This window comes from Peromyscus eremicus, chromosome 4 (genome assembly GCF_949786415.1).
Source record: "Peromyscus eremicus chromosome 4, PerEre_H2_v1, whole genome shotgun sequence".
Lineage (NCBI taxonomy): Eukaryota > Metazoa > Chordata > Mammalia > Rodentia > Cricetidae > Peromyscus > Peromyscus eremicus.
Genome location: NC_081419.1, coordinates 4,234,254 through 4,260,341, shown reverse-complemented (window position 1 = coordinate 4,260,341; position 26,088 = coordinate 4,234,254). Strand labels below are relative to the sequence as shown.

At 42.5% G+C, this 26,088-nt stretch overlaps 1 protein-coding gene across 2 annotated transcripts in view; it reads right to left on the bottom strand.

The window, feature by feature from the left end:
* Window positions 1-26,088, bottom strand: part of Nup188 (nucleoporin 188) — a 57,305-nt gene that overhangs the window by 28,369 nt on the left and 2,848 nt on the right. For both annotated transcript variants that reach the window (XM_059259974.1, XM_059259975.1), the window contains exons 2-13: window positions 18,976-19,030; window positions 16,606-16,679; window positions 14,635-14,719; window positions 14,429-14,509; window positions 13,583-13,627; window positions 11,434-11,526; window positions 11,187-11,306; window positions 5,998-6,209; window positions 4,632-4,746; window positions 3,866-4,066; window positions 1,965-2,054; window positions 21-86 (exon numbers count right to left, since the gene is read on the bottom strand). In XM_059259974.1, the coding sequence (XP_059115957.1) occupies window positions 21-86; window positions 1,965-2,054; window positions 3,866-4,066; window positions 4,632-4,746; window positions 5,998-6,209; window positions 11,187-11,306; window positions 11,434-11,526; window positions 13,583-13,627; window positions 14,429-14,509; window positions 14,635-14,719; window positions 16,606-16,679; window positions 18,976-19,030 (1,237 nt within the window). The remainder of the gene's footprint in view (window positions 1-20; window positions 87-1,964; window positions 2,055-3,865; window positions 4,067-4,631; window positions 4,747-5,997; window positions 6,210-11,186; window positions 11,307-11,433; window positions 11,527-13,582; window positions 13,628-14,428; window positions 14,510-14,634; window positions 14,720-16,605; window positions 16,680-18,975; window positions 19,031-26,088) is intronic.

Below are 26,088 nucleotides of genomic sequence, written 5' to 3'. Positions count from 1 at the left end.
AATCCCTCCAGCACACTTACTGTTCCCCAGAAGAGCTCAGGAAGAGAAGGGTCTGCCAGGACTTCACATGCTGTGTCAATTATATCCTGCGAAGAGGAGGAAACGGTTGATCTCCCTGCATGAATCAGTTTATCTTTTTTGTGATATTCTATTAACATAAAGACACCAACGAACATGTTCACACAGCACGTCAGAAAGAACTCTGGTTACAGTTATGGAATGGTGCTGCATGCCTATGACCTAGGCACTACTTGGGAGACTGAGGCATGCACATCATATCTGCAGATAGATTCACATATTCACCTTTTTTTTCTGAGACAGGATTTCTCTGTGTAACCTTGGCAGTCCTGGAACCCAGAGGACCCCAGTGCAATTCCCAGCACCCACATGACAGCTCACAATTGTCTGTAACTCCAGTTCCAGGGAATCTGACACCCTCACACAGATAAAACACCAATGCACATTAAAAAAAAAAAGCATAAGGAGCCCCAGGCACAGCCCCAAGGAAAATCATTGCTCCACAAGCCCGACAACCCAGCTTCAGTCTCTAGAATCCATGTAACGGTTGGAGAGAACTGAATGAAAAGTCGCCCTCTGAGCTCCACACTCAAGGGCATGCACGCACAAATATACCATGTATCTATATACCATAATAATAATATAGCTGGGCGGTGGTGGCGCACGCCTTTAATCCCAGCACTCGGGAGGCAGAGCCAGGCGGATCTCTGTGAGTTCGAGGCCAGCCTGGGCGACCAAGTGAGTTCCAGGAGAGGCACAAAGCTATACAGAGAAACCCTGTCTCAAAAAAACCAAAAAAAAATAAAATAAAATAAAATTTTAAAATTGTTTTTTCTAATTTTAAATTTAAAAATTTTTAAAGTAAGAGTAAAGCTAGATATGTTGTACACATCGCTATTCTTAGTAGTCAGTACTAATCTCTGGATCCCTTGAGCCCAGGAGCTCATGCCCAATTCATGCAACACAGTGGCCAGGTAAAGCAGTGCCTACTTTTGATCCCAACACTCAGGAGGCAGAAGTGAGCAAATTTCCATGAGTTCAAAGCCAGCCTGGTCCACCAACAAGTTCCAGACTAGCCAGAGCTACACAGTGAGACGCTGTTCCAAAACAAAACAAAGAAAACAGAAACAACAAAATACATACACAAGCAGGCAGTGTGTAGCTCGTGTGTCAGTAGGTCTCAAATTGTCAGGCCAACCTGACAGTCTCAGCCACCCATGAACCAAAACCATTTGAGAAGGGGTGTCTACAACATGTGGGAGGTTGAAACCAGTCTGGGCTACCTAGTCTCAGGCCCATGTGATTATGAGACTACATCTCAAAATACAAAACAAGACAGGACAGACAATCATGTCTGTGTATCAAACATGCAGATTTTCCTCTCTAATCACTCCCTAACTGAGACAGAATAACAACTATTTACATACTAGGAATCATCAGTAATCCAGAGATGATTTAAGTATACAGAATAACATGAACAACTTTTATATGAACATTCTGTTATTTATACACAGGAAGTGAGTATCAGTGGATTTTGATAAACTTGGGAGTTCCTGGACCTAATCCTTGGTGGATACCAAAACATAATCATATATACCATGATTCCAATACAGAATTACATTAGAATTTAGAGTGTATGTGCGTCTGTGTGTAAAATGGAAAGAAAATATTCAACTGCTAAGAGAATATGTATATATGTATTATATATAATATATAAGTATACATAATAATTCTAATCCCATCTTGTGTGATAGGATTGTATCTTTTGTACCACTTTCTGGGTTTGCTACAATTTACATCTCATTCATATGATAATATATGAAAACAAATAGCAAGAAAAAAAATAACATGTGAAACGAAATGCTGTATGAGATCTGAGGGGCAGCATCGTGACTGGACTGTAAATGTGGGGCAGTCAGGCAGCCTGAAGAAAATCACTTACTGACCTGTTGATTGCCAAGCGTGTGCAGCTCCAGTGAGGTCAGAGCAAAGGAGAGGAGGCCATAGACACACATGCAGGCGGTACTTGTGGTACACTGGAAGATAAAGGAGTGAATACTAAGTCTGAGTAACACAACTCTTTCCAAGATTCAGCCATCATATCAATAGAATCCTTGAAAACAAATGCAAAAGGAATCGCAAACATTAATTTTTCCCTAATTTAGTTACAAAATTAGGAAGGACTCACACACATAAGAACACAGGAATAAAACCGAACTCAAAAGAATCAAAGTTTTTGTGGACAAAAAGAAAACCACATCCAGCAAGGAGACTGGATACTTACTAGAGGCTCTATGAGCTAATCCAAACGAGACACCAATACTCACCACCCTGCAGTACCTAGAGCTGCCTGCCTACTGGTTGCTTTCTGTTTTAAGATGTGTGTGTGTGGGTGTGTGTTTCGAGAAAGGATTTCTTGGTATAACAGCCCTGGCTATCCTAAAACTCACTCTGTAGTCCAGGCTGGCCTCAAACTCAAAGATCTGCTTACCCCTGCCTCCCAAGTGTTGGGTTAAAGGCGTGTGCCACCACTGCCCAGATAAGACTAATTTCTTTTTTAAAACTTCTGGTGGTCCAAGGTTTGAACCCAAGCTCTCATGAAGAAATGACTGGGCTCAGACTCTACCACTGAGCTTAATCCCCAGCCCCAAAGAGTAGTTTTCCAAGCAGCTTTAGGCTGACATCAGACAGAATTGTCATACTGTTCTAAAAATCCCATTTGGCTTATTCATCTCCTTCCTCCCAACTAATCCTGGGGAGCAGTTGTTCTTTTGACAGTCCCCAGAGTGTCACACTCACTGGAGTCACACACTATGTGGCTTCCTCAAAGCTACTTCTTTTACTTAGTAATGTGCGTCAGGATTCTCCTGTCTTTTTTCATGAGGGGTTGGGCCATGATTACTGGGAATCAAACCTGGGGCTTCATGTATGCTAGGCGGGTGCTGTATACCTGAACCTGTCTACAGCCCTCTTCCATGTTTCCCCATGGTTTCTTCTTTACACTGAAGAACACTCCACTGTCCCATTTGTCAGAGCTTACTTATAACTTCTATAAAGGGCATTTTCCCCAGCTCTAGATTCTGGCCACTATGAAGGTTTTTTTTTTTTTTTTTTTTTTTTGGTGGCACAGCAGATTAATCCCAGGGTCAGAGTCAGAGTCTGCTCACCTGACCACTGAGCCTGCTCCTGGTGTTTCACCTGAGCAATCAGTATGAGCTGACTAAATAAACCCGATCAAGACTCAGTTCCCAGTCAGACGTCCCCAGTCACCCTCTAGAGCAGTGGTTCTCATCTTCCTCATGCTGGGACCCTTTGCTATAGTTCCTCATGGTGTGGTGACCCCAACCATAGAATTATTTTATTGCTACTTCATAACTGTAATTGTGCTGCGGTTATGAATCGTAATGTAACTATCTGTGGTTTCTGATGGTCATAGGTGACCCCTGTGAAAGGGTGGATGAAGCCCTAAGGGGTCAGGCTCATCATCAGTTCAAACTCTGTTTACCATTTGCTCAGGGTTATTGCTTGGGACGACAAATCCCACCTTCCCGAGTTGATTCAGTTTTCTCATGTGTAGGTCAGCAGTACTCCAAGCAGAGCTCTGTCATAGAGACTGAGGAAGACACCACTGGGAGTGCCGAGTACCTGTCTGACCACCTACAAATGCCAGTCACAAAGCTGGCACAGTGGCACATGCCTGTAATTCCAGCCCTTGAGAGGTTATGGCAGCCAGGGCTACTGAGATCCCATCTCGATAAAGACTGAAAACCCCAACGACCCACGTCACTACCAGAGTTGTCACGGTCCTCCAGGGCCGGCCCTCCTCACGCTCAACAACCAGACTTACATCATTTCCCCCACTGGCAAGAGACCGGAGCAGTCGAGTCAAGTACTGAAACACGTTCAGCTGGATGGCAGTGCCCCCTATCTTCCTGACCACACTGCTGGTCTCTTCTGGGTTCAGTGTGTGACGGAGGAGAGCCCAGGCCAAAAGTACAGGGGCATGATGTGGAATGTCACCCAAGGTCAACATCAAACGATCCATATCCTAACGAGGGGAGAAAGCACTTGTGTCCATGAAAAAGCAAGGTCCAGATCCAGCCAGGCATGTCATCATGCTCAGCAAGCCCCTTGACTGGAGGCTCTCATTCTCCTGCACCAACACTGCACACATCTTCACCCCAACTACCTTGATAACACACCAATCACTCCTACTTCTGCCCACAATTTGTTCTACTCATTTTATCATAATCTTAGTTTAAAACTGTAAAATACATGTTCAAATAGAGAATTAGAGATGTTATCAGCTGATACTTCTCGAACTTTCCATGACCTCTCACTTTCTGTCTTTCTACTCATCCTAACTCAGTGTTCATCCTTTTCTTCACAAAACCTACACATGCCTATAACCGCAAAGATGTTGTCCTGGGGCCACCTCTCTTAGTGACTCTACTCCCTATGGCAGAGTTAGTTATATCTCTGTACAAATAACTTTGACTTCTCCCAGACCTAATTAAAAATACAGAACTGAAAATTCTGTGCATCAGGATAGTTCAGTGGCTAAAGCTAACTATAAACCAACTGAGAAAAGAAAACTGTTCTTCCAAGTTCACCTGACAAACCAGCCCGTCTTGAGCAAACTGGTGCAGCTCTCGCCTGTCATCCAAGGCATACTTGTGCAAGGACTCGATGTCCATGCCTTCCACCAGGATAAGGGCACTGAAGTACCTGGAGAGGACAACCCACACCACAGTCTCATTCATGTTGTTCTGAGGTGTGCTGAAACTGCTTCAAGATGTTAGACACTTGCTATCAATACTTTTAATGAGTCTTTTCACATTCTTTATTATCACCGAGCTTTTAAATACAGAGGGTGCTTGGTTTTCTAGTGCTGAGGACCAAACTCAGGGCCTGCATGTGCTAAGTAGGCACTATATCAGTCAAGCTGTATCTCAGACTCTTGGAATGTACTTTACGCTCCTGTTTCCAGCACATCTTAATTTCAAGGACTTGACACTGACCTGTGGCTGTACGTATTATTCAGGGCAGCTCAGAACTAGCACTGAAGGTTTCGATAGCTACAACCTACACCTGACTCAGCTCTCACTCCTCAAATGTTATTTCTCTGCTCACTGAGAAAATAGGCCTCAACATGTGGATATATCCATGGCCATAGGTACAGAAAAAATAAATTCAAAGACTAGAGACAGTGACCTCAAAGAAGGCAAAGAATGCACCTAGTGCTTATCAGTGCCACCATGCACTACACTGTGCCTACAGTAGTTGCTCAACAAGCACCCGAGTAGATGAATGAACCTCTTAGAGTAAGACAGAATGTCTTTGCTGGGCACAGAGGCACACACTTTTAATCCCATTGCTTAGGAAGCAGAGGAAAGTGGATTCCTGTGTTCAAGGCCAGCCTGGTCTACAGAGCATGTTCTAGAACAGCCCAGGCTATACACTGAGAAACACTGTCTTGAAAAACAAACAAATGAAAAGACAGAGTATCTTTGGGGCTATCAAGATGGCTCAGCAGCTAAGAGCACTTGCTGCTTTTGCAGAGGATCCTGTTCAGTTCCCAGCACCCATATGGTGGCTCACAACCATTTGTAACACCAATTTCAGGGATTCAATGCCTTCTTCTGGCTTCCATAGGCACCAGGCACAGAAACAGTATACATACATATATGAAGGCAAAACACTCTTACAAAACACACATATTCTTTTTACAAAAGTAAAAAAAAAAAAATGTTAAAATAAATGAAGAATAGGAGGGTTTTGAGAGAACAAGCCCCCTTAATTACAGACTATACCTCCTATGTAAACAGGAACATGTCAGCACAGGCGCCCACCCCCACCCACTTCCCTACCCACTCAATGGAAGGTACATCTTTCCTCTCCATGTCCACACAGAGCTACTGCAATACCAATGGTTTAAACACTGTACAGTTTCATGAACCACAATTCACTCAGACTCACCCAATCCGATCTACAAAAGGATCCATGGTTTCATCCACCAGGTGTCTATTGGTCTGCCTACTACCAAATCCTTGCTCCTTGAACATCTTGGTTAGTATCAGTAGGTCACTAGGAGCCATCTCAAAGTATGCATAATAGAGGAAAATAATTTCTAGCAGCATGGACTGCTCCCGGAGGCACTGAACAAACCATCGAGACACCTGGCGCTCAGTCTGCACCAATATAGAGAAAATGGGAGAGAGAGTTAGACTAGAAAACAAATTACCTTTTTCTTTCTTTCTTTCTTTCTTTCTTTCTTTCTTTCTTTCTTTCTTTCTTTCTTTCTTTTATTAGACAGGGTCTCAATAAGTAGCCCTGGCTAGCCTGGAACCGGCTATGTGGACTAGGCTGCTCTCGAACTCAAGGATACCTACCTGTATTTGGGATTAAAGAGAAATGTGCCACCACATCCATCCCTAAAATTGTTATTTGTTGTTGTTGTTTTTTTTGAGACAGGGTGTCCCTGTGTAGCTTTGGAGCTTGTCCTGGAACTTGCTCTATAGAACAGGCTGGTCTGGAATGCACAAAGATCCACCTACCTTTGCCTCCCAAGGGCTGGGATTAAAGGTGTGTGCCACCACCGCCTGGCAAAAATGTTTGTCCCTGTGCCAGGCTGTAGTGGTGCATGCTTTTAATCCCAGCACTTGGGAGGCAGAGGTTTGTGGATCACTGAGTTTGAAGCCAGCCTGGTCTAAAGAATGAGTTCCAGGGGGTGGATGGGCGGGCACAAAAAAAAAAAAAAAAAAAAAAAAAAAGAAAGAAAGAAAGAAAGAAAGAATGAGTTCCAGGATAGCCAGTACTGTTAGAAAGAAACTTTGTAGCCGGGCGGTGGTGGCGCATGCCTTTAATCCCAGCACTAGGGAGGCAGAGCCAGGAGGATCTCTATGAGTTCTCTGGGCTACCAAGTGAGTTCCAGGAAAGGCGCAAAGCTACACAGAGAAACCCTGTCTCGAAAAACAAAAAAAAAACAAAAAAAAAAAAAAAACAAAAAAAAAAAAAAAAAAAAAAGGGAAAAAAAAAAAGAAACTTTGTCTTGGAAAAAAAAAAAAGGGGGGGGGGTATCCCTGTAATTTCTATTTCCCCAGTCATCTACACTTCTGTACAAAGCAACCAGTCTTAGATTCTAGTCTCCTTTCAGCAATGTGCCAATGTAATGGCTGATTCAGCCTATATGTTCTCTAAACCAAGTAACATATTACACAAATTACTTGGCAACTTACCTTTTTTATTTAACAATGCCTCAAGGATAACTTCCTATAACAGTGTATTTTCCAGTCCTTTTCATAGATTCATTTAGCAGATTTGCTACGTAATGTTTAACTAGTCACTTCTTTTTTGTTTGTTTGTTTTTTCGAGACAGGGTTTCTCTGTGTAGCTTTGGAGCCTGTTCTGGAACTCGCTCTGTAAACAGGCTGGTCTTGAACTCACAGAGATCCACCTGCTTCTATCTCCCGAGTGCTGGGATTAAAGGCGTGCACCACCACTGCCCAGCTAGTCACTTTTTTTAATGTTGCATAGAATTTCCCTGCATACAAATGTAATTTCAGAGTCCACTTGGAAGAATACCTTGGGGGAGGGAGGTAGATGGGGCATGTGTGTGACAGTCTCATGTTGTCCAGGGTATGAGTGTGTGTGTGTGTGTGTGTGTGTGTGTGTGTGTGTGTGTGTGTGTGTGTGAGAGAGAGAGAGAGAGAGAGAGAGAGAGAGAGAGAGAGAGAGAGACTGAGACTGACTGACTCATGTTGTCAAGGCTAGCCCTGAATTTACCATATAGCTGAGGCTAATCCCGAATCCCCGATTCTTTTACTCTGCCTCCCAGGTGCTAAGTTCACAAGTGTGCACCACTTGCAGCTTATTGCCAACCTTTGCTAACACAATCATGCTACAAACCTACAGAACGATTTGGCAAACAGAAGATCTGGACAACTCAAGCAGCTGATATTTATAGACCACACTACAACTGTCAATCACACATTCTTCTCAAGTAGACATGAACACGGTATATTCACCAATAAAGATCCCATGGTGGGCAATAAACCATGGGGCAATAATTACAGACTCTGACCTTAGCTCCCCATGCTGTGTGACTGGAACATGTCATAACAGCTGGAGGGACAGTACCTTCTAAAACACTACAAAGAGCTGCTGGGTGTGGCTCATGCCTATAATCCCAGGATTCAGAGACTAAGATAGTAGGATTAACCTGAGTTCAACAACAGTCAGGACCATTTAGAAAGTTCTAGACAGCCTAGGCTACAGAGTAAGATCCATCTTCAAAAAAAGTCAGGCATCAATGGCATATACCCATAATCCCAGAACTCAAGAGGCAGGAGGACCAAGAGTTCAAGGCTATCCTCAACTACAAATTCAGCTCGAGGTCAACTAGTGTTATAGGAAATCCTGTCTCAAATATTAAATAAAATAAATAAGTAGAAGTATACCAATCATAACATAATCAACTTTAATCAGTCAGGCATGATGGTATATGTTTATAATCCTAACACTCAGGAAACTGAGGCAGAGGATCACTATGAGTTTCAGGCCAGCCCGAACTATAGAATGAGACCCTATCTCAAAAACTGACAAGATGGTTCAATGGGTAAGGGTACTTGCTGCCAAGTTCGATGACTTGAATCCAATCCCCATAATTCACAAAATGGACAGGAGAACCAACTCCTGCAATATTTTGTCTGACTTATATATGCATGCTGTGAAGATCTGCCCACACACACAGACACTTCTTCTTCTTTTTTTTTTTTTTTAATTTTAAGGAAAACATCTAATGCCTGAAAATTAAACACTAGGTCTCACTTTTTTTTTTTTTTTTTTTGGTAGCAGAATGGGTACTGAAGCTAGGGTCTCATGCATGTGAGACAAGCACTCTACCACTGAGCTAAAGCCCTAGCTAGATGTCTCTTCTAAATACTCGGTACTGATTTTCTTTTTTTTTTAACTTCGTTTTTAGGAAAAGGTCTACAGCAGAGATGGCACTTGGTTCTCCAGATGGCTACAAACTGGCTCTAGTACCTACCATTTAACTGCATGATCTTAGTTCCCACTAGAGAAATGTCACTTTCTTTTTCTTAAATTATTTTACTATTTTATGCATATGGATGTTTTGCCTATCTGTATGTCTCTGTACCACATTTGTGCAGAATCTGCAGAGGCCAGGAAGGTGGTTTTGGATTCTCAGGAATTCAAGTTACAGATAACTGTGAGCCACCATGTGGGTGCTGGGAATTGAACCCAGGGTCCTCTGGAAAAACAGTCACTAAGCCATCTCTCCAGCCCCCAAATGTCAGTTTTTGTGTCTATCTACTCACACGCTAACTTCCAGCTTTATATCACTATTCTTCCTCTGCTACAGTTAAGTCACTGTACTGTTAGGGGCTGGGCACACTGCAATGGAGCACATTAGCTACCCTATTTCAATACTCCAGTAGCACAAAAAACTGTACTTTTATTATCTGACAGGGCCACTCCATTTTCCTGGCATCCTTTTATATAGTATCTAGAATCAATAATTTCAAAACAATTGGCAATTAAAACAAAAACAGAAGTGTTTTTTTTTGGGGGGGGAACTATGTGAGATTTCCATGAGTCAATATCAGGCAAACCAAACCACCCCTTAATGGTGCTCAATCTCTACATTCAAGAATGTGATATGGAGCTGGGTGGTGGTGGCACACCCCTTTAAAACCAGCCCTCAGGAGGTGGGGGCAGGCATATCTCTGAGTTTGAAGCCAGCCTGGTCTACAGAGTGAGTTCCAGGTCAGCCAGGACTGCACAGACACTCTGTGTCAAAAAGACAAGACAAGACTGTAGCAGTATGTCTTCCCATTCACTTAGGGTCCTCAGCAGTACCTTCAAGTTCTCTGCATTTACACTTCAGGCTTCTTTAAGCTTCTTTTTAGGAATTTTCTGTTTTCATTACTATGTTACACTTTTTACTGTAAGTTTCCTAAGGATACAGAACAATTCTATACATTGCATTGTAAATGGATGTTTTTAAATCTTTATTCATGCTTATGTGTTGTGTTTATAGTCTGCATATGTGTAAGTGTCCTTGGAGGATAAAGAGGATGATCTGGGAGTCCTTGGAGCTACACATGGTTGTGAGCCATCCACCATGGTGCTGGGAACTGAACTCGGGTCCTCTGGAAGTGCAACAAGTACTTCTGACTGCAGTCATCTCTCCAGCCTGACATGGACCAGTTTTTAATCTTAATCCTGCTTCTGCCTCCTAAACAGCTTCGGGTTTGTTTTTTTGTTTGTTTGTTTGTTTTGCTGTGCTAGATACTAAAACTAGGACCTCAATCATGTTGCAAAAGTTTCTAGCACTAAATAACACCCTTAGTCAGACATGTTTTTAATGTTAATGTATTGTTTTCCAAACAAACAAACAAAAAACTATCTTGGTGTGGTGGTGCCTGTAATGCCAGCACTTGGGCGGTGGGAACAGAAATATTAGGAGTTCAACACCAGCCCTGGCTATGTAGGGAGTTTGAGCCTATGTGAAATTCTGTCTGTGAACAAAGGCAAAAAGAGGTGACACTATAGTCTAGAAGCTAGTTAGTTTGGAAATTTAGGATAAAATCATCAGACTAGGATTATACATAGTAGGAAATGATCATACAGAAATTAGAGCTAGCCAGGTGGTAGTGGCACATCCCTTTAATTCCAGCATCTGGGAGGCAAAGGCAGGCTGTGAGTTCGAGGTCAGCCTGGTCTATGAGTGAGTTCCAGGACAGCCAGGGCTACACAGAGAAAGCCTGTCTCAAAAAAAAAAAAAAAAAAAAAAAAAAGGCCAGAAATAAATTATTTCTTCCTGGGAAGCCAAGGCAGGGGGCTACTAGGAGGTCCAGGCCAGCCTGGACTGGGCTACAGAGTAAGACCTTGTCTCAATCCTGTCCTTCCTCCACCCCCCCCAAATCCTAACACAAATAAGGAAAGAAAAGGATAAGGAAAAAAGGACAAAATGGACCAAGGAAAAGGTTCAGAATTAGGGACCGTTAGTCAATGTTTTGTTCTGACACATTCCCTCTGCTCTGAAGAACCCACTCATGTGCTCAGCTGTGTAACTCTACTAGGGCTTCCTGAACAAGGCATGTCATTCTGCTGAGCTACAGGTGAGTACAAGCACTACATACCATGAGATTGCCATGCGTCTCCCAGGTCGGCGCTTCCATTCGGTACAGCTCCTCAAACTGCCGTCTGTATTTGAAGACCAGCTCCTTCTCCAGCTTGTCAACACAGTCTGCGTACTCAGCCTTACAAAGGAGAGTGCAGTAAGGCACGTGTAGAATAAAAGACATTCAAATGAATTCAAGTGACATGAAATTATTTAAATCTGAAGGACACAGGATAGAGAGAACAAAGAAAACCGAGCTGGCTTACCCTATAGGGATGTCGTTCATCTTGGAAATATGTCAGAAGATGTAAGACACAACGAAGAATGCAGGTTCTTTCTTCATAATAATAATCTGCAATCTAGGGGGGAAAAACACAAAATTTCAAAATCAGTTTCTCACTCTTGCAAAAAGAAGACTCAGCTGGGTGGTGGTGGCACACACCTTTAATCCCAGTACTTGGGAGGCAGAGACAGGTGAATCTCTGTAAGTTCGAGGCCAGCCTGGTCTATAAAGCGAGTTCCAGGTCAGCCAGGACTATTACACAGAGAAACTCTGTCTCGAAAAATAAAAAAAAAGAAGCCTCAACTTTACAGCTGCTGATAATCCATTCCTTCAGAAATGTGAATGGAGGACGGGAAAGATGGCTTAGTGGATAAAGGCACTCAGTTCAGTCTCCAGGATCCACATGGTGGAAGAAGAGAACCGACTCCCTAAATTGTCCTCTGACCTCTGCACACTTGCTATGAAGGTATATACAATAAATAAAAATTTAAAATTCATTTCATTCTATTTCTCTTTGTGTGCATGTATATGTATGTCACTTATGGACAGGTGCCTACCAAGGCCGGAGGAAAAAGGAGGGCAACGAATGCCCTAGAGCTGGAGTTATAGGTATTTGTGAGCTGCCATGTGGGTTCAAGGAACCCAACTTGGGTCCTCTGAAAGAGCAGCAAATGCTCTTAACCACTGAGCCACCTCCAGGTCCTAAAAAACATTTTTAAACATGAACGGAAAAATCTGATGAGTATCAGCAATCACAGAAATGCAAACACATTTACTAAAGCAATACCCTCTGTAGCAGACTTTCTCATGCTGCCAGCCCCCAATCATGACACAGAGCCTTATCTCATGCTTGTCCCACTAGCTCTTAGAACTTGATTTACCCTGCTTCTCTTCATCTACATTTTGCCTCGGGGCTTTTACCTTTCTTTCATGATCCTACTTTCCTGTTTCTTTTGTGGCTGCCTGGCCCCAGGCATCTCCCTCTCTTTCTCCCTGGTTCTCTTTTCTCTCTGGAGCCTAGATTCCTCTTCCTACTTATTCTCTCTGCCTGACAGCCCCGCCTTTCCCTCTTCTGCCTAGCCACTGGCTGTTCAGCTTTTTATCAGACCACTCTGCTGCCTTAGGCAGGCAAGGCAAAACAGCAACACATCTTTACATAATTAAACAAATGCAGCATAAACAAATGTAACATATCTTTACATAAACAAATGCAACATAAACAAATGCAACACACCTTTACATAAAGTAATATTCTGCAACATAAACAAATGTAACACATCTTTACATGGTTAAAGTAATATTCCACAACACCCCTCCATGAAGAAAAAAAAAAAAGGCATAAGCCAAGAAATAAGCCATGGAAGACAAAAGGAATTATTATTAATAATCTAAACACATCTCCAAAACCATTTTCTAGCATGAGTTCTCAGAGGGCCTTTGGCATTAAAGTCACAAATTGGCAGTCAAATACATGAAACAAATGTACTCTATCAGGTCTACATGCTCTAACTACATTCAACCAATGTAGTTGGTTGCACTGAGTATCATCAGGAAACTACTCCAGCAGTCAGATCCACAGGATAGACCCAAAGTGAGAAGGCTGTAGAAAAGGCTGTAGGACAGGCAAGGAGTATGGGGATATAAACTAACCCTGCTGAATTGAATCTAAAAGGACTGAGAGTGAGACTCAGTGGTGGAATGCTTGCCTAGCATCCTTGAGGCTCTGAGTTAATCACCAGCACATCTCTCTCCCCAAAAATACCAAGTTAATTGAGCCTTAGAGAAGAGCCATCTATGAATGAGTTGTCAGCATCAGCAGCAGAAGAAACTCTGGGAAAAACTCCTCAACTGGGTCTGAGGCTAAGAGGCCTCAGCTAAGACCTAAAAACTTAGCCAAAAGGGTGGATGTGCTGCCACATGCCTTTATTACCCAGTACTGAGGAAACAGAAGCAGGTGGATCTATGTGAGTTCTATGCCAGCCTGGTCTACATAGTGAATTCCAGGCCAGCCAGGAATACACATTAAGATCTTGTCTCAAAACAACAGAAAAGGCAGGAATAGTCAGGAAAACAGGGTCTAGGAGCTGTCACACACCTGTCTACCAAAGAATGAAACAGCAACTACTGCTTACCTTCAGGGTTAAGGCCTGGCTCTGCCTCTCATCTTGCAGGACCGTCTGAAGGAAAACAGAGCAGTCAAGAGGCTGTCTTACAGGCAGAATTCAACTGGCAAAGAAAAAGATGCACCACACCCTTTGTGACTACCCATCTATTTCGTTTCTGTAAACATTTCTACCTCATGTTGAAGCTATGTCTAACCAAACTGATGCTCCAATCCTTTCCCTCTTCTCTGGTCTGTCTCTTTATATATAAATTAAAGTTGAGCAGCCAGGGTGCTCTCTTACATCTCTCATCTATATGCAATTCTTTGAAATTTCAAGCACTGCAAGAATGAACACAGGTGTCAGCTTAAACACACACTGGGCTCTCTCTCCAGCCTTTGGAAGTTTTCCCTCAGGGCTGGAGAGGTGGCTCAGCAGTTAAGAGCACTAGCTGCTCTTCCAGAGGACCTGGGTTCAGTTCCCAGCACCCACAAGGTGGCTCACAACTGTCTGTAGTTCCAGTTCCAGAGGATCAGACACCCTCACACAGACATGCAGGCAGACAAAACACCAATGCACATAAAATAAAAATAAATCACTAAAAGTCTTGCCTCAGCTGGGCAGTGGTGATGCATGCCTTTAATCCCAGCACTCAGGAGGCAGAGGCAGGTGGATCTCTGTGAGTTCGAAGGCAGCCTGGTCTACAGAGTGAGTTCCAGGACAGCCAGGGCTACACAGAGAAACTCTGCCTTGAGAAAACAATAAATCAATAAAGTCTTGCCTAGCACCTATGTATCTCATAATCTCTTCTGTAAAGGGCCAGGGCCCAAACTCTCCAACAAGAAAGGTGGGTGGGAGCTGGGCAGAAGCACAAACCTTTAGTGAGTCCCGAGTGCCCCTGTAGTCCTCCTGAAGGTAACACTGCAATAACTGCACACTCTGCTCTTCATCAAGACCCTAAAGCACAGGAGTCGTAAGTGAGCAACAGCTAACGAAGCTTAGACTTTTATTAACACCATTAATAATGAAGCCACAGGCACATACACACAGCATAAACTGACCCCGTATTAACTTTCACTCACCAAGAACTTGCTGATTCGTAAGCCCAGTTCCTTCAGTGGTGACGCTACATCTTTATTAGCTTTCACTCTTTCAGCTGAACTTGAACTATGAAAAAAGCAATGAGTTACTTCCTCATTCACAATGACCCCAAGGGTACAAAATAAACACTCAATGACACTTTAGTACTGGCCTTCTTTTTCCTTTAGTGTCTATAAAATACACATACATTCATGTCTAGACTTTATAACACAGAGCTGTCTTTGCCTATGTAACAAAATCATGTATGTCCATTATAAACTAGTTATAACAATGTTATTCATAGATCTATTAAGCTACATTTTTTTTAAACATGTGGTAGGCAGTATATGTGGAGGCCAGAGGTCGATGTCAGACATTCTCCTCTTCCTTGAACTCCTCAGTGAAGTGACCAAGGAAAAGACCATAGAACATTAATATGTGTTCTATGGGTCTAGTACATACACTCTGAAATGATGTAATAAGAATGGTATTTCGCGCCAGGCAGTGGTGGCGCACGCCTTTAATCCCAGCACTTGGAGGCAGAGCCAGGAGGATCTCTGTGAGTTCGAGGCCAGCCTGGTCTACAGAACGAGATCCAGGACAGGCACCAAAACTACACAGGGAAACCTTGTCTCGAAAAAACCAAAAGAATGATATTTCTCTCAAAAAGCCCGCACCTCAAGTCCATAACGAGGAAAACACAAGACAGGTCCAAGGGGAGGACACTGTAAAATATACCCCTAGTCTTCTCAAAACTGCTCAAGGTCAAGAAACCCAGGAAAAACTGAGATACAGTCATAGTTGAGCCCAAAGGAGACATGACAAGTAAATGCCACACACTGTCCTGGACTGGATTACAGGACAAGCAGAGGACATTTGGGACTAGGATGTAGGCCAGTTGGTAGAGTGCACGTAAAAGGCTCTTCAGTTCAATCCCAGAACTCAAACAAAAAAAGGTTAAATGTCGATAAAGTAATTTTTGTTTTTGTTTCGTTGTTTTGTTTTTTTAAGGTTTAGCTGAGTATGATAGCACATGCCTTTAATCCCAGCATGCGTGAGGCAGAGGCAAGCAGATATATTTAAGTTCGAGGCCAGCCTAATCTACATAGTGACCTCCAGGTCAGCCAGAACAAATAGTAAGACCCTCGGCCGGGCGGTGGTGGCGCACGCCTTTAGTCCCAGCACTCGGGAGGCAGAGCCAGGAGGATCTCTGTGAGTTCGAGGCCAGCCTGGGCTACCAAGTGAGTTCCAGGAAAAGGCGCAAAGCTACACAGAGAAACCCTGTCTCGAAAAACCAAAAAAAAAAAAAAAAAATATAGTAAGACCCTCTCTCAAAAAACAAACAAAAAATTTTTACTAGACTTCAAATCCCATGTCATTATATAAAGTCATTTCTGTCTCTCTCTTTTTAAAGTTTAGCCTTTATTTTTACTGTATGTCTAGGTGTTTCGCCTGCATGTGTCTGTTGCTACCAAAGGCCAGAAGAGGGCAGCAGATCCCCTGGAACCAGGAACTTGCTGATACTTGCATAGTGCTCTTATTCTTTGCGTGAATGTATCATTTTCTCCAGTGGACAGTGGAGAAGACAAGCAGTAAAAAGGGTCACTTTGAAGATTAAACAGCTGAGTAGTGGTGGCACACCTTTAGTCCCAGCACTCGGGAGGCAAAGACAGGCAAATCTGAGTTCTAGGCCAGCCTGATCTACAGAGTAAGTTCCTGGACAGCCAGGGATACACAGGGAAACCCTATCTCAAGAGAAAAAGGAAAAAAAGAAAAGGACAACTGGATCATTGTGAAGGGAAATTACCCTTTCTTCAACAGACAGAAAAATGTGCTGGACACTTCCTGCTTATATCCAAACTGCATTCTTGCTCATTTACTAGTCCAACAATTTAAAAAGCACACAAAGAAGTTTCATTCATGCTTAAGTCCTTGGGGAAAATGGCATCACTAGACAAACAGAATAGCCATACCTGGGAGGTTTGTAGTAAGAAAGCCCTTCTAACAACCGCTGCCAATATTTATTCAGTTCCGCCTCAATCTGATTCTGCAAAAGAACAAAGCAATTACACAAATGCATCCTAGATCAGACTTCAGGATCACACTACACCTTGTGTTTTCCTGTGTATCTTTTCTAATGTTCCCACCGCCGCAGCTTAAAGCAGCGGTTCTCAACCTATGGATCATGACCCCTTTGGGGTTCAAATGACCCTTTCACAGGGTCACCTAAGACCACTGGAAAATATAGATGTTTACGATACAATTCATAACAGTCACAAAATTAGTTATGAAGTAGCAACGAAAATAATTTTGTGGTTTGGGAGTCACCACAACATGAGGAACTATATTAAAGGGTAGCAGCATTGGGAAGGTTAAAAACCACTGGTTTAAAGCATTGTAAATACAGAATTCTGTAATCTTTTCTTTGATTAATACTGTAGCATCATTTATGAAAATCTTTATAAAGGGGCTTTCCAATGATTACATATTTTACTAAATAACACACCATTTCTGGCATTCATTCATTCATTTTAATGCTAGATACACTTAAGTCTTTTTGTATTTCCCCTCTCTCTGTATAATAAAATCACTTCACAGGGCTGGAGAGATAGCTCAGCAGTTAAGAGCACTGGCTGCTCTTCTAGAGAACCCAGGTTCAATTCCAGCACCTACATGACAGCTCACAATTTTAACTCCAGTTTCAGGGAATCTGACACCCTCATACAGACATACATGAAGGCAAAACACCAATGCACATAAAAATAAATCATTTTAAAAATTAAAAAATAAGGCCAGGCGGTGGTGGCGCACGCCTTTAATCCCAGCACTCGGGAGGCAGAGGCAGGCGGATCTCTGTGAGTTCGAGGCCAGCCTGGTCTCCAAAGCGAGTTCCAGGAAAGGCGCAAAGCTACACAGAGAAACCCTGTCTCAAAAAACAAAAAACAAAAAACAAAACAAAACAAAAAAAAATTAAAAAATAAGCTGGATGTGGTGGTGCATGCCTTTAATCCCAGCACTCAGGAGGCAGAGGCAGGCGGGTCTTTGTGAGTTTGGCCAGCCTAGTCAATAAATCAAATTCCAGGATAGCTAAGGCTATTACACAAAGAAATTCTGTTTCAAAAAAAAAAGAAAATAAATAAATAAATGAACAAACAAATGAATAAATAAAATCATGTTATTGTAACAAATTTACAAATAAAAACATCACACACCTAGATTAAGGTAGCCACTCAAGGGGCTGGAGAAATGGCTAAAAGCTCTTAGTGCTACTGCAGAAGACCAAGGTCAGTTCCTACTGCCCACATGGTAACCAACTCCTCTGTGTAACTCCAGTTCCAGGGTATCAAATGCCCTCTTCTGGGCTCCTTGGGCACCAGACATGCATGCTGTATATACACATACATGCAAGCAAAACACTCACATACACGAAATAAAAATAAGTAAATCGTTTTTAAAAAGAAGGTAGCCACTCAAACAAACACTTGCCCAGTTCTAATGATTGGTTTTTGGTTTTTTTGAGACAGTCTCACTATGTAGTTAGCTGGTCCTAACTTGAGACCATCCATCCCCTCAGCCTCTGGGGTGCCGGAGTTACCAGAGTGTGCACCATGCCCAAGCTGTAGGAGAATGCTGTGCCGGAGTACTCTGAGCACCAAATATTTTCTAAGATGTCCTTCTCTAAGGATTCATTCTAAAAGCACAATTATCAGATGAAGGCATAATATAAGATTCTAAGATAGGTGTAATACTCTGTTCTATATAATAAAAATAGTAACTGAATGTCATCAGAACATTCCTCAAAGGGTGAGAAGCTGAAGGACCAACATGATGGCTGCTACCCTTCTCCGATCATACATTTGAAAACTTATGAGAACTTACAGCCTCTATGAACTGAAAGCTGAAGGCCAACAGAGAAAAGAAAGCATGAGACAGAGGCCTGACAACCCTTCTCCGCCTGAGCAGCAGAGACTCTCTGCAGCCTGCTCGAGGCAACCTCACAGTGGCCTAGGCATCTTTACAGAAGAGCGACCAATGTGGTACAGACAAAGGCTGACTTAGAAAATGTCAGTAGCCGGGCGGTGGTGGCGCACACCTACAATACCAGGAGGCAGAGTCAGGCGGATCTCTCTGAGTTTGAGGCCAGCCTAGTCTATAGAGCGAGATCCAGGACAGGCTCCAAAACTACACAGAAAAACCCTGCCTTGAAAAACAAAAAAAAAGTCAGAAAATGTCAGTAGCTACACAACAAGACAAGTCTCCATTAGGGGTTTTTCTGTTTTTGGTTTTTTGGTAATAAACACTATAAAAAACCCTAAAAATCGCTCAAGAACATCATCACTCACCAGTTCTCTAAGAGCTGACCTTCCAAGTAGAATTGTCCAGAGTTCTCTACTGCTCCTGAAAAATGAGAAAGCAGAGATATTTTTGCTCTTTTTTTTTTTTTTGGTTTTTCGAGACAGGGTTTCTCTGTGTAGTTTTGTGCCTTTCCTGGAACTCACTTTGTAGACCAGGCTGGCCTCGAACTCACAGAGATCCGCCTGCCTCTGCCTCCCGAGTGCTGGGATTAAAGGCGTGCGCCACCACCGCCCGGCTTATTTTTGCTCTTTTAAGAAAAAAAAAAGTTAAAGAAATTTGATAAAGCCAGGCAGTGGTGATGCATGTCTTTAATCCCAGCACTCAGGAGGCAGAGGAAGATGGATCTCTGTGAGTTCAAGGCCAGCCTGGTCTACAGAGTGAGTTCCAGGACAGCCAAGGCTACACAGAGAAACCCTGTCTCAGAAAAAAAGAAATTTGATATTCAAAGTAAACATAAAATGTAAGAACAAGGGGGCTGGAGAGATGGCTCAGAGGTTAAGAACATTGATTGCTCTTCTAGAGGTCCTGAGTTCAATTCCCAGTAACCACATGGTGGCTCACAACCATCTGTAATAAGATCTGGTACCCTCTTCTGACCTGCAGGCAAACATGCAGACATAACAAGACATACATGATAAATAAAATAAATCTTTTTAAAAAAAGTAAGAACAAAGGATTTTAAAATTATTATTTTCATTATTAGTTGGCTTTTTGAGACAAGGTCTCATATTTCAAATTTCAAATCACACAAATATAAAATACAGACATCCAGGGGCTGGAGAGATGGCTCAGAGGTTAAGAACACTCACACACATGCACGCACGCACGCACGCACGCACGCACGCACGCACGCACGCGCGCTCACACAGCAGATACCTCTAATTCCAGCATTTAGATGGCAGAGACAAAGGACGCCTAGAGCAAGCTGGCTTAGCGAGACATGCCATATTGATGCGTCTGGATTCAACTCTGATTCTACATCAATGAATGAAATGGAACATACAAAATCAAAGAAGTTCCAATCAGCCTAGGGGCTCCACACATACCCACCTGTCTACATACATGTGAACATGCATTTATGCACAGATACACCCTACAGACAGACTCAAGAGAAAAAAATAAACTGGAAATTATTTCCCTTATTAAGACTAAAACACAAAGTATTAGAGCCATATTTGCCAAAGGCTCTCATTCAGGATTTTCCCATCAAAGAGGCTTAAACACACCTGAAAATTACAAATCTTTCCTAACAGATAATGCTTCTAAGAAAACAAGTTCAATTCTATTAAATCCACAGCTGCCAACTCCCACACCAGCACACTGCAACCCCTATAATCTTTTTCTGATAACAGGATAACATTCACAATTCAGAAAGTAATTAGGAGATTAGACCCAGTTATTGGAACAAATGTTTCTCTTTATGCTGATAATAAACCAGCCTCAAATAATAACACTGAGACAAAGTCACTAAAGAAATTTATTGATGTTTTGAAAGTTATCATGTCTTTTGTCAAGGCATACTTATACTTTGTCTTACTTACTTGACAAGCCTGAACTGGCAAATGTAAAAAGCTAGGGCTTTACTTAAAAGTGGCAATTGCTGTATGTCTAGTATGCATAAGTATAATGGGATATTTGTACTCTATGTAAAGATGTATTTGCTGTGACTGGTGTAACAAAAAGCTGAACAGTCAATAGCTAGGCAGGACGTATAGGCAGGACTTATTGGCAGAGAGAACTCTGAGAAAAAAGGAGAAGCCAGGAGCCACAGAGAGGAAACAGGAGGTACAAGATGGAAGAGAGGTACATGATAGTATGTAGATAAATAGAAATGGGTTAACTTGGGGCTGGAGAGATGGCTCAGTGGTTAAGAGCACTGGCTGCTATTCCAGAGGACCCAGGTTCAATTCCCAGCGCCCACATGGCAGCTCACAGCTGTCTGTAACTCCAGTTCCAGGAGATCTGACACCCTCACACCAACGCACATAAAATAAAATTAAATAAATTATCGAAAAAGAAATGGGTTAACTTAAGTTTTAAGAGCTAGTCAAGACAAGCCTAAGCTAAAGGCAGAGCTTTCATAATGAATACGACTCCTCCATGTTATTATTTGGGAGCTGCCTGGAGGGACAAGACAAAGACTTGCTCACTATACATGACGCTGTGGGTCCAGTGTTTCCTTGAAAATTCTCATTCTTTTTTTTTTTTAAAGATTTATGTATTTATTTATTATGTATACAATGTTCTGTCCACACACATCCCTGCAGGCCAGAAGAGGGCACCAGATCTCATTACAGATAGTTGTGAGCCACCATGTGGGTGCTGGGAATTGAACTCAGAACCTCTGGAAGAGCAGCCAGTGCTCTTAACCTCTTGAGCCATCTCTCCAGCCCTGAAAATTCTAATTCTTGGTAGCAGGAATTGTAGCTCAATGAACAAAGTGCTTGTCTAGCAATCACAAGCCCTTGGTTCCAGTCCCAGCACCACATAACCAGACTAGGTGGCACCACACCTATGATCCTAGGACTGGAGGCAGAGAGATCAGGAGTTCTGGGACATCTTCAGCTACATAACAAGTTCAAGGACAGCCTGGTATACACATAATCCTGTAATAGAAAAACATAGGAGGAGCTGGAGTGATGGTCTCACAGTTAAGAGTGCTTGCAGCTCTTCCGGAGCCTGAGTTGGTTTACCAGCATCCATGTCAAGCAGCTCACAACTGCCTGTAACTCTAGGTTCAGGAGATTCAACACTGTCTTTTGGCTTCCATAGATGAACATCACATGGTGACACATAGACATATACATACACAAATTAATTTTTTAAATTTTTTTTAAAAAGGGTTTCTCTCTGTAGCCCTGGCTATCCTGGAACTCGCTCTGTAGCCCGGGCTGACTTCAAACTCAGAGATCCACCTGCCTCTGTCTCCCAAGTGCTGGGATCAAAGGTGTGCACCACCACAGCCCAACTTAAGAATTTTTTTTTTTAGCTGAGGATCGAACCCAGGGCCTTGCGCTAGCGCTCTACCACTGAGCTAAATTCCCAACCCAAGAATTTTTTTTAAATAAATTAAAAAACAAACTTCTCAGGCTAAGCACCATAGCAAATGTCTATAACTGCAACACTCAGCAAGCTGAGACAAGTTCAAGCTCAAGGCTGGCTTAGGCTACAAAGTAAGACTCTACCAAACGAGACAGAAGAGGGAAGGGGACAGAAATAAAAATTCTCAGAGAAATATATTGTTTTGCTTGACATATATAGATTTAAAAATACGTTGTATGTTCTACGTATATGTAATTTTTCTAACTATTTCTTAAGCTAAATAGAAAATAAAAAATAAACATGAAAAGGAAAAACAGGACAAAATATTCCCAATTAGAAAAACTATGTTATATTATGATCACTTTATTAGGTGTCAAAAATGATGTATAGCTGGGCCTGTACATCTGTGACCCCAGCACTTGGGTGAGAGAGGTAGGAGAACGAGAGCTGGTCTCAAAAATAACAATGTTTAATAAACTAACTTTCTTCTTTACTTTTTTTGGGGGGAGGGATTTCAAGACAGGGTTTCTCTGTGTAGTTTTGGAGCCTGTCCTGGAACTCACTCTGTAGACCAGGCTGGCCTTGAACTCACAGAGATCTGCCTGCCTCTATCTCTCGAGTGCTGGGATTAAAGTTGTGTACCACCACACCTGGCCTTTACCTTTTCAAACAAATGAAAAGGTTTTGTGTTCTTTTTTATCTTGTTTCTTCTTTGGGGTGTGTATGGGGGGTGTCATTTATTGTTATTTTTATTGACATGTACGGGTGTTTAGTCTACATGTATACCTATGTACCAGGTGTTGGATCCCCTGGAACTGGAGTTACAAATAGTTATGAGCATCAATGTAGATGCTAGGAATCAAAGAGCAGCCGGTGCTCTTAATTAGTGAACCATCTCTGTTGTGGGATATTTTCACCCTGTGTGAAGATGTATTGCTGTGGCTGGTGTAATTAAAAAGCTGAACGGCCAATAGCTAGGCAGGAATAGTATAGGCAGGACTTCTAGGCAGCAAGAGAACTCTGGGAACAAAAAAGGCAGAGTTACCAGACTCAGGAGGATGGGCAGTATGGAGGTGAGGTAACAAGCCTCATGGAAGAATACAGATTAAAAATATGGGTTAATTTAAGTTATAAGAACTAGTTAGGGCCGGGCAGCGGTGGCGCACACCTTTAATCCCAGCACTTGGGAGGCAGAGCCAGGTGGATCTCTGTGAGTCTATAGAGCGAGTTCCAAGACAGCCACTAAAACTACAGAGAAACCCTGTCTCAAAAAACAAAAACAAAAAACACAACAACAACAACAACAACAAAAAAAAAAAAACTAGTTAGGACCAAGCCTAAGCTAAAGCTAAGCTTTTATAATTAATAGTAAGTCTCTGTGTCCTTATCTGCAAACTGGCGGTCCTGATGAAAGTATTACAACATTTGTGTCCAATGCATGGCATGACCACACAGACTGAGAAGTCAACCAACTGGAGCAGCCACATGTGCCTTCTGGGCCTTCAGCCTCTCCAACAGCTGCTGCTTGCAGGGATTCCAGAAAGTGGGCTTAGCAACTTCCCAGCACCAGGGTGGTAATCGAGGCTCCTGCTGGTACCCACAAGCATGAGGCTAGGCACTCAGGGAACAAAGGGGTGTGGAGTCAGCGCTGGAGCCTCACAGAGTTTAAGATTTGTCTCACAAGCTGGGTGGTGGTGGGGTATGCCTTTAATCCCAGCACTTGAGAGGCAGAGGCAGAGGCAGGCACAGCTCTGTGAATTTAAGGTCAGCCTGGTCTACAGAGTGAGTTCCAAGACAGCCAGGGCTGTTTGTTACACAGAGAAATTCTGTCTTGTGGGCAGTGGGGGAGAAACAAATTGTCTGATGCAGTCAGAGAACACTGCAGGAACTTAGTAAAGCCAGGTCCAGACACAGAAAACCTCTTAAAAGGAACAGTATGCTTTAAAAGGTGCTTAGGTGCTGAAAAAGGCAAAGAAAATGAGTATTGACAATCATAGAGAAAAAAGTTTAAAAATAATAACATCTCGGACACACTGGCTGCTCATCCAGAGGGCCCAGGTTCGATCCCCAACACCCAAATGGCAGCTCACAACTATCTGTGACTCAGGTTCCAGGGGATCTGGCATCCTTACGCAGACATACATGTATACAAAACACCAATGTACATAAAATAAAAATAAAGTTTAAAAAATAAAGTCCTTAAAGAATGAGTAAAGTAATATTAAAAAAAATTAAAAAGCCACATAAAGATAGGAAATACATAGGGTGTCTGGATCCTGTATAGTGCTTTGTTGATTTTGAATTTTTAAATGCTAATGGAAAAAAAAATACCTGCTGAGAGACCGTGGACTGTGAAAGAGATTGCTGAATTAAACCAGCCTCTGTACTTTGGGGATGTCTTAACTTTAAAATGGAAGTCAAAAAATATGTTGCTTTAGGGGAGAGGTTATGCCTTTGTTTCCACAGGAAACGAAAAGCTATGGATTCCTTCAAAATTAATAAAGATCAGTTTTGACTGGGGAGGACCTCCTGAGGTTCCTGGCTACAGACATGAGGGAGGAAGCCAAAAGACTACAGGACAGGTGATATGTATGCTGATCCTTCCACATGGGAACAGCTGAGACTGGATGAGACATGATAAATCTTGGTTACAGAGTCCTCATGACTTTATTATATTACAGCTTGGACATGCAGTCCAAACAGACTTCTACCTATCCTACAGGAACTAAGTGTACAGGGGAGAAACTAAGTCACTGAAAGCAAGTATCTAGCTTCACAGATAAGATTTAAAAAATGTACTGACTGGGCTGGCAAGGTGGTACAGCTCTTGCTGCAAAAGTGTTATGACCTGTGCTCAACCCCTAGACCCTACAGTAGAAGAGAACTGACTACCAAAGTGTCCTCTGACTACCTGCCATGGTACCATATTCATGCTCCCTCCTGTGAGCGCACGCACACAATAAGTTTGTTTTGTTTTCAATAATTGATGGGCCAACAAGATGGCTCAGTGGGTAAAGGTGCCTATCATTAAGCCTGATGAACTGAATCCCCAAGACCCTTCCACATGGTTGAAGGAGAAACCGATTCCAACAAGTTGTCCCCTGACCTCCACGTGCACTCCTAAGCAGACAACCACATGTACACAGTAAATAAATAAATGTAAAAATAAACAAACATATAGCCCGTTAAAGTCCTAGGAGACAACATAGAATTTTATTTCTAAGAGTCAGAGGACCAGCCACATGAGATGGCACAGTGGGCACAAATACTTGCCACACAAGCCTGGAGACCTGAATTCCAGAGCTGTCCTCTGACCTGCACTCACACACCATGGTGTGCACACACTATAATAAAAAAGTAAATAAATGAGAGCAGGAGAGATGGCTTAGTTAAGAACAATTACTGCTCTTGCAGAGGACCTGGCTTTAGTTCCCAGCACCAACATCAAGCAGCTCATGACCTGTTGGGATGATCTTTTTGTACACTGTAAAGATGTGTCTCTGTCCTTCTTCACCTGCCTAAGGCACCTTCTGGTTGGTTTAATAAAAAGCTAAATGGCCAACAGCTAGGCAGGAGAAAATAGGTAGGACTTTTGGAGAGAGATAGGAACTCTGGGAAAGAATTGGTGGTACAGGAGATTGGCCAGCCAGATAAGAGAGGAAGTCAGACATCCGGTACTGAAGAGAGGTAATGAGCCACATGACAGAATGTAGATTAATATAAATGGGTTAATTTAAATTTTAAGAGCTAGTTGGGAACAAGCCTAAGCTAAGACCAAGCTTTCATAACTAAAAAAAAGTCTCATGTCACTATTCAGGAGCTGGCAGTCCAAAGAAAGTCCAGTTATATTTGGCTCAGCAACAACTGGCCATAATTCCAGTTCTAGATGAATCAATGCCTGCCTCTGTGGGCATTAACACACCTGGTGCACATAAACTTAGGCTGCACTTGGTTGTTCTTAGAACCCAGGTTCAATTCCCAGCACCACAAGGTGACTCACAATCCTCTATAATTCCAGTTCCAGGGCACTACACACAAGTGATGCACAGACATATGCA